Consider the following 15404-nt stretch of genomic DNA (forward strand, 5'->3'; position numbering starts at 1 on the left):
ATAAGTAAGAACCCAGGTCAATGTTTTCTCTTTTCCCTACCATCAATACTGGTGGCTCCTGCTACTAACTAGATCCTTGCAGGCCAGCCGCCCACGCACCAGTGGTGAGTGGGAGGGTCCAGTGGCTGATGATGGGGTGAGTGTGGTCAGCAAAGCTGCAATGTGCAGGGCTGGCTGCTCCTCCTGCTGGTCCATCAATGCAGTCCCCACTGTGTGCCAGCTTTTGGCTAGCAGGGCCCCACTCCCCATCCTGTTTCCAGCCAGCACTGGCTTCTAGGCGCGCCTGGGATGCCCCGCCGCTGGCTTCCCCGGAGGCTTTGCAAAGCCGCGGAGGGGCTCCGGCGGCAGGGCAGCCCAGGCGCACTGGGGCTGTCCCGCTGCCGGGGTGTCCTCAGAGGCTTTGCTCCCGGTGTCCCTGGTCTGCTGGAGACGGGGGGGTCGTCTTATACGCCCAGTAGCCTTATACACCGGAAAATACGGTAATAGGAACCACTTCAAGCCAGGGGGTGCTGCAGCTTCCCCTGCACCTCTAGTTCCAGCACCTCTGCTGGCTGCAGTGGCTGGTGAGACCAGATAGACGGTGGCTGGTTGCATGTCACCTCTGCCTCCACCCATCAGCCCTTTATATGCGTCCCCTCTCACTGTCCACTACCTGTTATTCCTGTTCAATCCCCACAGCTCTGCTGCTCCTCCATATCCCCACTGGCGGGGTGCGTCCCACTACTGACGCTATGCGGGGAACCAGCCCATGGTTGGATCATTCAATTCACCACCTGCCTGGCTGAAAGGATTCTTCCTTCCCTCGCTGCCTCTGGCTGGGCTGACACTCAGGGTATGTCTACACTACAAAGTTAGTTCGAACTAACGGACGTTAGTTCAAACTAACTTTAATAGGTGCTACACTAGCGCTCCGCTAGTTCGAATTTGAATCGAACTAGCGGAGCGCTTAGTTCGAACTAGGTAAACCTCATTTTACGAGGACTAACGCCTAGTTCGAACTAGCTAGTTCGAACTAAGGGCTGTGTAGCCCTTTAGTTCGAACTAGTGGGAGGCTAGCCCTCCCCAGGTTTCCCTGGTGGCCACTCTGGCCAACACCAGGGAAACTCTATGCCCCCCTCCCAGCCCCGGATCCCTTAAAGAGGCACGGGCTGGCTACGGTGCCCATGCCAGGTGCAAGCCTGCCAGCACCCAGCTAGCAGACCCTGCACCTGGCACGGCACAGAGCCACCCACCCGATGCCCCCCAGCCCACCCCCTCTTGCCGGGACCAGGCTGGCGGCTCCTGGGAGCTTGCCCTGGACCGCAAGAGGCGGGCACCTTCCTGGGCTAGTGCGGACATCGTGGACCTCGTCCACGATCTCCGCACTAGGCACAGGAAAGTGGCTGTCTAGGGCAGGAGAGCTGCCAGCCTGGCCACCCAGGAGCAGGTGTGCATGAAAATCAAGGGGGTCCACTGAGACCCCCGACACTGAGCCCTGAGCTTACAATGGCCGTCCTGGGTCAGACCAAAGGTCCATCTAGCCCAGTAGCCTGTCTGCGGACAGCGGCCAACCCTAGGGACCCTGGAGGGGATGGACCGAAGACAGTGACCAAGCCATTTGTCTCGTGCCATCCCTCTCCAGCCTTCCACAAACTTTGGGCAGGGACACCACTCCTACCCCCTGGCTAATACCACTCCATGGACCCAACCTCCATGACTTGATCTCACTTCCCTTTCAACTCTGTTCTAGTTCTAGCCTTCACAGCCTCCTGCAGCAAGGAGTTCCACAGGTTAACTATTTGCTTTGGGAAGAAGAACAACTTTCTCTTACTACTTTGAAGCCTGCTACCCATTCCTTTCCTTTGGTGTCCTCTAGTCCTTCTTTATGGGAACTCAGGAAGAACTTTTCTGAATGCACCCTCTCCACCCAACCCCTGCTTTTAGAGACCTCTATCCTGTCCCCCCTCCGTCTCCTCTTTTCTAAGCTGAACAGTCCCAGTCTCTGTAGCCTTTCTTCATCTGGGACCTGTTCCCAACCCCTGATCATGTTAGTTGCCCTCCCTTCTCCCAGCCTTTCTCTTCCCCTCTCCCACCTCCTTTTCCCAGTCTCCCCCAGTTTTTTTCAATAAAGACAGAGTCAATGTTGGAAGAAACGTTGTCTTTATTTTGTACATCAATAAGAAGGGGGGCTAGGGAAGGGTAAGTGGAAGGAGTTGAGGGAGGAATGGGGTACGAGCCCCCAATGGGGAGGACTGGGCTGGCTCTGCGGGCTTCTGGGGGTGGAAGCTCTCCTGCAGCCCCCCAATTACCCCCTCTCCCCAGATGGCAGCCTGCGGCAAGTGCTGCCGGGCTGATGGCCGAGTGGTGTGATGTGCCCAGTGTGGGTACTCCGGGCACTCCAAGCCAGAACTTCTTTGCAAGCGGGGCACCCCTTAGAACTGTCTGTCCGGGGTGGGGGTCGGGACCCTTTAAGCGCAGCCCTCGGCTAGCCTGAGACAGCATCTCCACGTTCTAAGTCCTCCTCTGATGCCCTGCCGGCACTGCTTCCGGCCATCCTTAAGCCCTGTTCAGAGTCCATTCAATGTGGACTTGCTAGTTCGAATTAGCAAAACGCTAATTCGAACTAGTTTTTAGTTCTAGACGCGTTAGTTCGAATTAGCTTAGTTCGAATGAACTAATTCGAACTAAGTTAGTTCGAACTAGCGCTGTAGTGTAGACGTACCCTCAGGGAAATCTCAAGACCCTCTAGCCTGGGGTGCCAAAGCCCTGCGCAGCACTGGCACCAGGAAGCTTTTCTGCCCCTCATCCATCCCATCTTAACTAGGACAGTCCCATGTTGAAGGGCTGTTCCCAGCCTTCCAACTTTTTTTAAAAAACGGGCACATTGTCCCACATTTCCCTGCAGCAGGGGGTGCGTAAGAGTCACTAGTGCTCAGGGCTTCAGCCGCTGAGGCACCAAACACCGGCAGCTCCCCTCCCCTCTCCCCCACAAGGTGGGAGCCCTGAGTGCCATGCTCAGGACTAAAACCCCAAGCATCAGCAATACCCCCATATTTGGCCTGGGGGAATATCCCTATCCCTCAGCTAAGCTAAGTGACCTGATCTCCGGTTAACCTCTGGGCCCAGCTGCCCTTTCCATCCCAGAGGTGCCCAGGCCCAGGCCACATGGTGCCTGTTTGTTTCCTAGTTGCTGCCTGTGGGCCTCTTACCCTCTCATGTTGTCTTGACCAAACTAGCTCCCCCCCAGCCCAGGGCCCCCTCTCACACCCTAACCTTCTGCCCCAGCCTTGAGCCCCCTTCCACATTCTGAACCCCTTCCCTTGTTTTTAGCCCCACCCCAGATACTAGGGGCCCCCACAAAATCTAATAGCTCTAGCCTCTAGAAGAGTTAATTCTGCCCTGCTTGTCCTCCTCCAAGATTCACCTCTCCTGTTCCTTTCTTCCTCTCTCTGCTTCCTCCTGAGTCCTGTCCCCCATGAAACTCCCCCAAACCTGTGATCCCCATTCTAACCCTTGGCCGAGGCCCAGCTGTTCCTCTTTATCTCAGAGACTTGCCTGTTTGTTTGCTGCTGCCTTTGGCCTACCATGCTAAACTCTGCCCTCTTTCTATTCCCCCAAGCAACCCCCCTCTCTGCCCCAGCTGCTTCCCCCCATTTCCCACTCCCCCCCTGAGCAGCTGCCTCCTTCTGCCCCCCATAGGGCCCTCCCCATCCCAATCCTATTACCTGACAGCAGGAGTGGAGGTGGGGGAACTATCACACAGCTCTCCTGTCTTTTTCAGGCAGCATGGGTGGAGACTGCTTAAGAGAGTGCAGCAGGTAGGCCGCCTGATCTCTGGCTGCTGATCCTTGCTCCTCATCTGCCCTCTCCATGGCATGGGGGGTGCACATGATATTCCATGCCGCCCCCATGCGTAGCCTATGCTTATCCCCAGCCTGACTCCCCTTCTAATGTCAGTAGGTCCCATCCTTTCCCTCTTGCACAGTGCCAAAAACCAGCAGCTTGCCACATTCTGGTGGGAACCCCGAGAGAAATCTGGGGAGGGGACTGTGATCCTGTGTGTCCCCCACATGTTGCCTTGAAGATGCAACACCATGTACCGGGAGAGGTGGGTCCATCTCAGGGGCCTAGCCAGGCATGGAGGGTGGAGAGCACTGGGTAGGAAGGACTGGGTCAGGTTGAGCAGTTAACCCCTGTGAGAGAGGTGTACGGGAATGTGTGTGTCACCTCTCCCTGTGCAAACCTCAAAGATAAAAACTCCAGCTCTGCAGGATTTCTTTTAACGGGCTCAGTCAACTTGATCTTAATTTGAACATTTGTACCGCATAATTCTGATTGATTGCCATTGAACTAACTTGAATATGTGTCCCATATTCAGCATAGGGAAATATGGTCACCCTATTGCTGATGTTCTAGCTTGGAAAATCTGGTCTTCAGAAGGCCTGGGGGGTCATCTGTGGAGGGGAGGGAATTCTGCACAATGCTTCCGTTTGGCCCTTTGCTCCCAGATTATTTTTTGCTTGTGTGGGGTTTGCATAACAAAGCAGGAGTAGATCAAAGTGTACAAGGGAATGGCGAGACATTCAGTGCACAGCAGGCTCATGGGGAAAGATTTACACCCCAGCTCACCATGCATTAAGTGTTAGTGAAAGCAAACCCTAATTTGTGTCCTATTTCTGTAGCCCCATAAGCATGCAGGGGCTTTGTAGAACAACATTGTTTCAGTCCATGAGAGCTTGTGGGTAACATTCTCAAAAGCACAAAGGCCCATTTTCAAAAGACGCTTAACCACTTAGGAGCTTGAGTCATTGAAAATGAATGGGACTCTGGCTTGCAGGTGCCCAAAGTCACTTTTGGAAATGAGACTTAGACCCTTAAGCCACTTAGGGTCGACACAGCAATTAAACACCCAGAACTGGCTCAAATCAGCTGACTCGGGTTCATTGGGTTCAGGCTGAAGGGCTGTAAAATGGCTGCATAGACATTGAAGCTCAAGATAGCGCCTGAGATCTGAGACCCCGCGAATGGAAAGGGCCACTGAATCCAGGTTCTAGCCAAAACCCAAATGTTTAGGCAGAAATTTTTAGCCTGCAGCCCAAATTCCATGAGCCCAAGTTAGCTGACCCAAGCCAGTCATACCCATGCCACAAGTGTTTTATTCCAGTGTAGATTTACCCTAAGGGTACATCTGCACTGCAGGCTGTGGCACTGCCTGTGGCAAGTCTCAGAGTTTGGGTCTACAGCCAGATTGAGGGGGTTGATATTAATATCACTAAAACCAGCTGCACAGACATTTGGGCTTGAGCTCTGAAGCCCCTTCCTTTCCCTAGGTTTTGGAATTTTAGCTCCAGCCTGAACCCAAATGTTATTTTTAGTACCTGTGATCTGAGACTCACTCTGGCCTCCTGCGTAAATGAACCCCTTTTGGGATGCTTTTGGGAATTTTACCCTGTTTCTAAACTTTGACCCCAAGCCTGCAGACATGTAGGCATATGAGTCGTTGCATGTCTGAGTTTTTCCATTGTGCTCATGCTTTCTTCCACATGTACACGCAAGTAGTTTCATGAAGAAAGTGTTTGTAGGATTTGGTTCTCAGATTATCAAATTGATAATAACACCAGAGATTAGGAGAAGGCGTAGGAGGATGTTGCTGAGCACTGAGCCTTCTTCTCTCTGTAATTTTGTTTTCTCTTTGCTGGAAGATTTAACCATTGGTTTGACGGCATGGCCCTGCTGCATCAGTTCCAACTAGAAAATGGCACTGTGACTTATAAAAGCAAGTTCCTGCAGAGTGATTCCTATGTGACAAACAGCCAGCACAATCGGATTGTGGTCTCGGAATTTGGAACCTTGGCTGTGCCTGATCCATGCAAGAGCATCTTTGGGCGCTTCATATCATGGTTTGAGATGCCACGTAAGTAGGTTCCTTAGTTGAAAGCAATGTTCTTGAAGGTGGCATGCCTCCTCTGTGGGTGATACTTGCCTGGTGGAACAGCTTTTAGGTCTGAAGAAAGCTATGTGGAAGTTTGAGTGGCTCCGCTTTGAGCGGTTATTATTTTTGTGAGTATCAACCCTATGATGAAAATGCCGAGTCAAACTCTGCTGAAATAGACACACTTCACTTGGGATTTTGGCTGCCTCCTCCTCTCCAGCATATTGTTTCCACCCAAAATGAGAAATGTAGCTCACTAAAATATTTGTGCACCTTTGGTCTGGTCTTCCGAGGTGCCGGGCACCCACAGCTCCAGGAGAAATTGACAGATCCTTGGTGTGCTCAGCATCTCGTACTGTTGGCCCCATGGATGCCCTTTGTGACAGGGTGCAGTCACAGAAGACCCCTGGAATTGTTCCCTGGTGTGCTGATTATGCCATTGACACATGCCTTCTTGCTCCCTGGGGATCCCCACCACCCTGTCCTGGATGGCCAGATTATCTGATCTCCCCAGATCAGGCACAGAGCTGGGGTTACTGCCCCCCTGAAGAGCAGTGCAGACACTGAACCAATTCTGCTGTGGGAGAATGCAGTTCTAGGGCACAGCACTAGGAAACCAGCCCTCCAAAGGGATCAAACCTCCAAATAAATCTGTCTTTCTCTGAGTAAAGTGTTACACAAAAAAAGCTCCCAAGGATCTTTGCCCTCTTTATACATGAACGAGAGAGATGCACACTGGTCAATTTCCCCCTCCCCAGTAACAGTTATTTACACTGGGCCTGATAGTAAACAAAAGTGTTTTTATTAAGTACAAACAGCACAATGACCTGAACCAAAAGGAATCGGATTTCTTTGGTTTTAATTACAAACAAGTCTTTGTTCTTTGGCATGAACTCACCTGGATAGATAGAGTCCTGGGTGCTGTTGTACCTCTATGAGAGGTTTTTAATTGGTCATAAAAGGGCTTTCTGTCATTAGCAAATTGGTTTATTTGTTTAAATATACCTAATTTTTGTAACAAGAAGTTAGTATAATGTATCTCTATTATCCTGGGATTTTGTTTCAGGGTCAACGGATAACTCCAGTGTGAACTATGTGGTGTACAAGGGAGATTATTATGTCAGCTCTGAGACCAGCTATATGCACAAAGTGGATCCAGAAACCCTGGAAACCAAGGAGAAGGTGAAGAGTGGATGGGATGATGGGTTTGCCATGTGGCATGGGAGAATCACATCATACTGTTCCCAGAATGGCCTTGGCAGCTAGTGGGGATATTGCCAAATACCCTCATAGTCTTTGTGTCCAACATGCTGTGGCAAGAGTCCATGCTTGTTGTTGAGATCCAGTATACTTCTCTCTCCTGGAGAAATGACTTGTCTGTGGCAGATGCTGAAATTGCCAGGAAATCACAGTCACTGCGTCATCCCCATGGAGTTTAAGCCCCTCCACCCTGTGCTGCAGATGCTGAAGGATGTTGCAATTTTGAGGTGATTAGTGAAGCTGCTGGAATGCCTGAGGTCCAGTCCCAGCCATTGGCAGCAGGCTGGGTTAGACTTAGGAACTCCTCAGGTCAGTTCTATTTTAACCAAGAGTAAAGCAGGGTCTCTTCCAACTGTACATGGATTGCAGGGATCCAAGGTATGGAAATGCAAAAATATTTACTCATGTAACATCAAGGTTATAGATGTTAATGCTCTTGCAGCACTCCACTCCTGCTTATGCTTTGCCCCTAAGTTCCCTGTAAGCTGTGCGGCCGTGCAACTGCCTATTTAGCACCATGCAGGCATACAAGGAACCTGCTCTGGGACCTGCTGCAGCTCGGGGAAGAACTCTCCACCTCTGGCCCAAATCTAGCCCAGCCTCCAACTTGCCATGGCTGGTGAAGGGACAGCCCAAAGCCAGCTGTGGCCAGAGCAGCCTGGCCCCAGACCTGCCAGGATGGGCTAGCCCCAGATTGGCTGGGGCAGCCCAGCTGCAGCCTGAACCCCACTGTGGCCAGTAAGGATGTTAAAATAGTTAACCATTTAAATGGGAGCGCTTAACTGTTTAACCATTTTGACTTAAGTCCTGCTGTCCAGTCTGCTACCTTGCTCCACCATGGCCATAGCCGTGAGTTCCCGCTGTCCAGCCTAGTGCCCCCTCTGTGGCTGGGGCTGCTGTGGTCCACCATGACTGGCAACCACTGGAGTTCGCTGGAAAGGGCTAGTAAGGGCACATCTACATTTTACTTTCGAAAGAAAATATGCAAATGTAGTGGGAATTTGCATATCTTCTTCCGATTGCTTTTTGGAAAGAGGGGTTTTTGTTTCCAAAAAGCAAGCGGTCTAGAAGTGGTTCTTTAAGAAAAACCCACACTTTTTTTTTCGAAAGAACCTGTAAACCTCAATTTTTGAGGAAGAAGTTTCTTTTAAAAAAAAGAGGGTTTTTTTCTGAAAGAACTGCATCTCGACTGCTTGCTTTTTTGGAAAAAACCCACTCTTTCGAAAAAGTGATCGGAAGAAGAAATGCAAATTCCTGCCAAATTTGCATATCTTCTTTCGAAAATAAAACATAGTCTAGACGTGCCCATATTGATTAACGTCATAAGAACATAAGAACGGCCAGACCAAAGTTCCATCTCACCCAGTGCCCTGTCTCCCACAGTGGCCAATGCCAGGTGCCCCAGAGGGAATGAACAGAACAGGGAATCCCCATGTGATCCCTCCCCTGTCATGCATATCCAGACAAAGTGGCTGGAATGGCCCTCTCCCAGCTCCAACTCAGCTTGGGCTTCAACCTGCTCAGGCAGCAGAGGGGCGCCTATCTTGTCACCCAAGTCTCAGAACTGCCATGGCCGGAAGAGGTACGTTCTGCCCCTTTCCAGCATAGGTGCTGCTAGTGCGAGTCCTCTCTCCTCGCAGGAGCTCTGGAGCACCCTTCTTCACCCTAAGCCCCTCAACGGAGCCTCAGCCTATAGCTTCACCCCCAGCCTGAGCCCTCACACCCCTGCACCCCAATCTTCTGCTCCAACCCTGAGCCCTCACATCCTTCCACCCCACCCCCCGTCTCAGCTCCGAGTCCCCTCCAACACTCAGAACGCTTGGGCCTAAGTTCCTTGTAAACCAAGCAGCTGCACAGCTTCCCATTAAGCCCCACACAGGGGCTCAGGGATGCCACAGGGAGAGATCTCTCTCTCCAAGCCCTGAAGCTGCTGGGGCTGGTGTAAAACTCCCCACTGGCCCAGCATGGAGCTGCTGAAGCTGGCAGGAAGGATCCCCTCTTCACTGACCCCAGCATGGAGCTGCCACAGGAGTAAGGGACAGCTTCTCCACACAGGCCCCAGCAGCACCAAGCTGTCATGACCGGGGTAAAGAGGCTCCTTCTCATTGTCCCCAAAAGGAGCTGCACAGGCCAGCCCAAGCTGCAACCCTCTGCCCCACTTTGAGACCCCACAGCCCTGACTAACCTCCTGCATCCCAAAGCCCTCATCCATGCCCCCAGCCCCAGCCCAGAGTCTGTACTAACCTTCAGTCCAGAGCCTGTATCCCTTCTTGCACACCAGTCTTGAGCTCCCGTCTGCACCCCAAACCCCTCATCCTCCACCCCACCCCAGAGCATGCCTCCTCAGGCATCCTGACCCTCTGTCCTAGCCTGAGCCCCTCATCCTGAGCCCCATCCCAGAGCCCACACCTCCCAGCCAGAGCCCTGTACCCCAACTCTAGCCACAGCCCTGAGCCCCCACCCACACTCAGAATCCCTTGACTCCACACCCTCCATATTCATTTTGTTATGTGCACCAATAAGGAGGCGATGTGTTGCACGTCATTTCCCCAATCGGCGCACATAAGACAGTTCATTCCATTCAGAGGTGGAAAAAAATTGGAGGCAACACTGCCCAATGTGAACGTGATGTGTCACAGCTCTGCTCTAAGGGCTGTGTCCTGGAGCAGGTTTGAAAGGATTTCCTTTTAAATCCCAATTTATATAATGAAACTTGAGTCCTGCTTAGCTTTACTCTACTTTAACCAATCATTTTACTAATGTATTACGAAATAATCTTTGATCAATCCTAACATATTGCAAAACATTTTTTAACCAATCATGTAACAACACCATCTTAGTTGACTTAAATCTTGCAAAACTACTGGTGCAACCAAGCCTGCCGATGGGGATTGAGGGTGGCAAAGGGAGCAGTTGTCCTGTGTTAGGAGGTTCAAAGGAGTCTGGGGCTCCCGGTTTGCTGATGCTGCTACTGTAACTGGCAGCAGGACATCCAGGCCTCCTTAAATTGCCATGGGAGCCCCTCTGAGGGTGGGGAGTAGGGTCCAGAACCTGTCATAGTCTTGGTAGCACTGAAGGCTGGCTGACCCGGTTCCAGCCTTTCCGCTTGAGGCCCCACCCTCTCCGGGGTGGCCGCCACACATCTTGCCTGGGGGCCTACAGAAGCTGTCAGCTCCCTTGTGTGCAACAGAGCGAAACAATCAAAAAACCTGGTGGAGATCATACAGATGAATATAGAGACGAACAGACCATAGGGCAATCCAACAGAAATATAGATTTCAGTCACAACTGTTAATACATGATTCCTTGCCAGAGAGAATGCCAGCAAGCAAAGTTTTCTTTAAATATCTTAGAGTATGTCTACACTGCATTCCTCTTTTGAGGGAGGAATGCAAATGCAGCTGAGCAAAATTGCAAATGAAGCGCAGATTTGAATTTCCCGTGCTTCATTTGCATAATGGCATCTGGGCACTTTTTCTAAATACCCTATTTCGGAAAACCCCTCGCCATCTATGAGGCTTAAGGGATATTTCGAAAGAAGGATTTTCTTTTTTCGAAATAGGGTATTTTGAAAAAGCGCCCCGACACTATTATGCAAATGAAATGTGGGAAATTCAAATCCGTGCTTCATTTGCATTTTTGCTCGGCTGCATTTGCATTCCTCTCTCAAAAGAGGAATGCAGTGTAGACATACCCTTAAAGAGATTCCTTGCTTATCTGGAGAGGAGTACTATTAGGAGGAGCACCTTCTTAAAAGCCTGATATTACATTATTTTATATACTTGAGAAATAATGTGAGGACGTGACTTTCTGCTTCATGGTTTATGGCTACTACATTCCGAATATGGCTGCAGAAAAAGGCCTCAGATGTTCTAATAGACATGATTCCTGCTCTAACTCTCAACATCTTTGAATTTGCAGGTGGATTGGAGCAAATTTATTGCAGTGAATGGAGCAACAGCCCATCCACATTATGAGCCTGATGGGACAGCCTACAACATGGGCAACTCTTACGGGAAACATGGTGAGGCTAGGCAGGGTCACTGTTTGGGGGGGCACAGTGAGGTGAGGCAGGGCTGGTCCGGCAGGGAGGCTAGGAAGACTACATGCTATTTCGGTAAGCAGGAGTTTTTTGATGGAGTCTAACAGGACACAATGACAGCAAAGTAGCATCAATCTTAAATTGTGGCTGCCATCAATCTCACCATGACATTTGTTCTCTTAATGCAGGGGTGGGCAATAATTTTTGCATGGGGACCATTTAAAAAATGTTTAAATTAGCCCTGGGCCACCCTGGAAGGGGAGGGACCTAAATGGGAAGGGGTGGGGCTACCCCATGATTGGTCTGGGGGTGGGGGAGCCCCTTTGCCCCCCCTTCCCACTAGGCACCCATGCCTGATTGGCCTGGGAGCGGGGGAGCACACAAAGCCTCCTCCACTCTCCCCCTTGCCCTGCGAACAGCGCCTGGCGCTTCAAAGTGCTACGTGCTCTTGGCAGGGCAGGAGGAGGCTTTGGGTGCTCCCCCACCCCCAGGTCCTAATTGGCCTGTGGGTGGGGTAGCAGCAGGGCTTCCATGGGCCAGATCCACCCACTTGGCAGGCCGAATCTGGCTCGCGGAGGCCTTTTTGCCCACCCCGTCTTAATGATTAGGCTCTTCAGTTAATGTGCTTTGAGTGACTGTCTTATCCCAATGGCCACAAACCTTGCTGTGAGTGGCAGGGAAGAAATGCAGGGCACTGCCCTGGGTAGGGATGAGCTGTGCCATGTGCACGTGTGAATCATTTTGGTAAAGGAGGCTTTTTAAGGAAATTAACAAAGAGTTGGGGCTGAATCCAAAGCCTTTTGAAATCAATTAGAAGATTTTCCATGAACTTAAGTGGAAATCCACCCCCCCAAATCTGCAGCACTGTAGCTATTCTCTCTGTAGTTCTCAGTTATGAAACAGTGACTGCTGCCAGAGGATGTCTGTGAAAACTTAGCAGGCTTCATAACAGGACATTTCTATGGGGGGAAAAAAGATTTAAAATTTAGTGTGTCAAGGATTAAAATAACCAAGAGATGTGGATGGGAGGTAAACCCAGTCGTTCAGGGCATGAGCCAACCTCAGATTATTGCAGGACACGGAGACGCCACCCTAAGGAGACTTTGTCCCTAAACTACAGGTTTTTTTGAACTTTCTTTTGAAGCAGCCTGTAGTGGCCTGTAGAATAGTAGACAGACCATTGGTGTGATCCAATGTGGGAATTTCTAAAGATGAGAGAATGTGGTGAGAGAAAACGTAGTAGTCCATATTCCCTTGCACTTGAGGTGCCAGGTGTGTTCCTCATTCTTTGTCCTCCACAGCCATGGGTTATAGTGGGATCAGTTTCTGTAGCCAGTTTTCCAATACTAGGAAGATATTGTCCACAAACCCTATTCGAGTAGCCCCTCAAAACCAACTTTAATTTTTTTTTGCATAAAGCCATTCCTCCCCAGTGTGCCTCAGCTGTGAGAAAGTAGCTAATGCCCTGTGTTGTTAGGCCTCAGGCTGCTGGCTTGCACCAATTCACCAAACAATTCCCTGGCTTTGCTGTTCTTTCATTCTTGCTGTGTTAATTCCTTTGTGCTCAGCAGCATGCAGCTTCAGTTTTCCCCACAGGGTCATGCACAGAACTTACCAGGCCATCGATCCCCAGTGGGCGGGTGGGAGGAGCAGATTCAGTAGACAGGCAATCATGAAAACCAGGGCTCAGAATTCTGGTTTCTCTCTTTGACATGGGAACGTCGACGCTGGTTTGCATTCTCACTCCATTGTGGGTGCTCAGATGCTGCAACAATGAGCTTAACACAACTGCTTAGGTTTGATTCCAGTTTGTCTGACGGAGGCCCTGTTGTAAAGAAAGTGGCTCTTTATCTGCTCAGCTTAGCCAGTGCTGTGGCTCCAAATCTCTTAATGAGACAGAAAACAGCAGAGCCCAACAATAGCTATGTGGAAACTGCCACTAGTGAGACTTGGAACAAGTCAGAAGAAATTGCTGTTATAAATGAAGGAATCTGATGGGGATTCTCTTCTGTGGCTGGAAGCAATGGGTAGATTTCAGCATAGGGCCAAGTGCATAGGGGAAGGGGGGGTTGTGTTCTGCTGTGAACTGAATCTGTATCTTTAGAATTTCAGCATGTGTCAGGGCATGGTCAAGTATTAGCCCTCCAGCTCCTGTTTATAAAATGTATTTGGCAACATGGTGTCCTCCTGGGACAAATGAAAAATTGCCGCACTCTGCTGCTCTCAGACTGGAGTGCTCTGGCCAGCCTGTATACTGTGACAGAAGGAATGGGTTTGGGAGAACTTGAGTAGATGTGTAGGATGGAGCTTTCCTGTCCTGTGCCTAATACATAAAAAAACCAGGAAGATCTTCCTTTCAAGGACATGTGAGTGCAGGCCCCACATGAGTATCTGGTCAAAGTTTTAAAAGCTCGTTCACCTGATGGGATTCGGGAGTGTGTGGCTAAAATATTTAAAGCTCTTTGGAGGATTTATTCCAGTGGGAATTGTGTGGTTAAATCCCTTAGTGGGTATTGAAAACCTCATCTGGCATGTCTTGTAACTGAAAACTGATCCATTAGAACTCTGAACGTGGACAGGGCTAACGAACACATCTGTGGTTGCCTGCCCTGAAATGCTGACAGGGTCAATCCTGGGTCTCTGGGCTGATGGACTCGTTTTCTCCTTTCCAGGCTCCAGCTATAACATTATTCGGATTCCTCCACAGAAATCTAACTGCAGCGACATGTTGCAGGGAGCCAAAGTCGTGTGCTCTATTGCTCCTGCTGAGAAGATGAAACCCTCCTACTATCACAGTTTTGGTGAGGTGCCTCCTATCCTCCACTATGCCTTGTGCTTGCAGATTCAGCACAGCTTTCAAGCTACAACTTGCTATACCTGAGGTCAAATAGTAGAGGCAGGTTGTTCACTGACCTGTGCTTCCAGCTGTTCTCATTACCTCATTTGCCTTTTGGAGCAAAACATCTTGATTTTCCCCTTCTGTTCAGGAATGAGTGAGAACTATGTGATCTTCATCGAGCAGCCCATCAAGCTTAATCTGCCTCGGATCATCACATCCAAGTTCCTTGGGAAGCCCATTGCTGATGGGATAAACTGGGAGCCACAGTACAAAACCCGCTTCCATGTGGTGAATAAGCACACGGGAGAGGTAAATCTTCTGCCATTCCATTAGTCATGTAGGCCTAGATTTCTCCTGCCCAGTTGATCTAGAAAATGCCCCTGGTCTGTATGAGTCAGTCTAGGAACTACTGCAATATTAGCTTGAAAACCAGGGAATGGGTAGGCTTCCTGGATGAGGAACGATTAGGTGCTAGAGCAGAGGCAAATGCAAGAGAATTCTCTGCTGCCGGTTAAAAGAACATAAAGGCAGTTAGGGACTCTTGAGGTTTACAGGATCTTTCCAAAAAGCCTTCCCCTTTTGAAAGAACTGCGTCTAGACCGCAGTTTTACTTTAGAAATAGCGCTGTTTCGAAAGAGCGCCATTAAGTGATTATGCAAACGAAGTGTGGGGAATTCAAATCCCAGCTTCATTTGCAATTTCGAAGGGCCTAATTTACAGCCCTCTGTCGAAAGAGGGATGTAATCTAGACACAGCCTCACACTGCCACTCCAGGAGGGTGGTATTGCCACTGGGTGTCGGGCCCTGGCCATGGGGTGTGTTGAGCTCCCAATTGCCTGGATCTGGTTCAGCCCATAATTGGCTGTGAAGCTGTTGTTCTTCTGAGATCTAAGACAGGGCTACTCAACTTTGGAAACCCCTGGGGCCACAATGATACTCACAGCATATGCCGAGGGCTGCAACTTAAGTGTGGTTACATAGACATGCAAATACATATGCAAATAGCATCTTTCACTCGGATGGGTATGAATTCAAAGGTTAAGGCAAGACTACACAACACACAGGCCCCATTTAAGACAGTTCTGCTGATATTAATAAAGTGCAATATTTACCTGATTTCCACCCACTTTTAATGAGCAATGACAGTCCGGGAATTTAACTACTAAAATGCATATCAACAGAAGACCGTTCTATTGACTTCTTGTTTGTTTTGGCTCCCACCTGCAGGCCACATACCAAGCCTCGTGTAAACCCAAAACGTACAGTGGGCTGCAAACAAATAGAGCGCGGGCCACATGCTGAGTAGCCCTGCTCTAAGATACGTGGTGCAAAAAGAATGAGTGGGGAAATGG

At 50.0% G+C, this 15404-nt stretch overlaps 1 protein-coding gene across 4 annotated transcripts in view; it reads left to right on the plus strand.

Annotated features, from left to right (window-relative positions):
• Window positions 1-15404, plus strand: part of LOC102453028 (carotenoid-cleaving dioxygenase, mitochondrial) — a 94911-nt gene that overhangs the window by 71970 nt on the left and 7537 nt on the right. For all 4 annotated transcript variants that reach the window (XM_075909431.1, XM_075909433.1, XM_006111225.4 and 1 more), the window contains 5 exons: window positions 5682-5893; window positions 6978-7093; window positions 11093-11195; window positions 13886-14014; window positions 14201-14361. In XM_075909431.1, coding sequence (XP_075765546.1) covers window positions 5682-5893; window positions 6978-7093; window positions 11093-11195; window positions 13886-14014; window positions 14201-14361 — 721 coding nt within the window. The remainder of the gene's footprint in view (window positions 1-5681; window positions 5894-6977; window positions 7094-11092; window positions 11196-13885; window positions 14015-14200; window positions 14362-15404) is intronic.

This window comes from Pelodiscus sinensis, chromosome 26 (genome assembly GCF_049634645.1).
Source record: "Pelodiscus sinensis isolate JC-2024 chromosome 26, ASM4963464v1, whole genome shotgun sequence".
Lineage (NCBI taxonomy): Eukaryota > Metazoa > Chordata > Testudines > Trionychidae > Pelodiscus > Pelodiscus sinensis.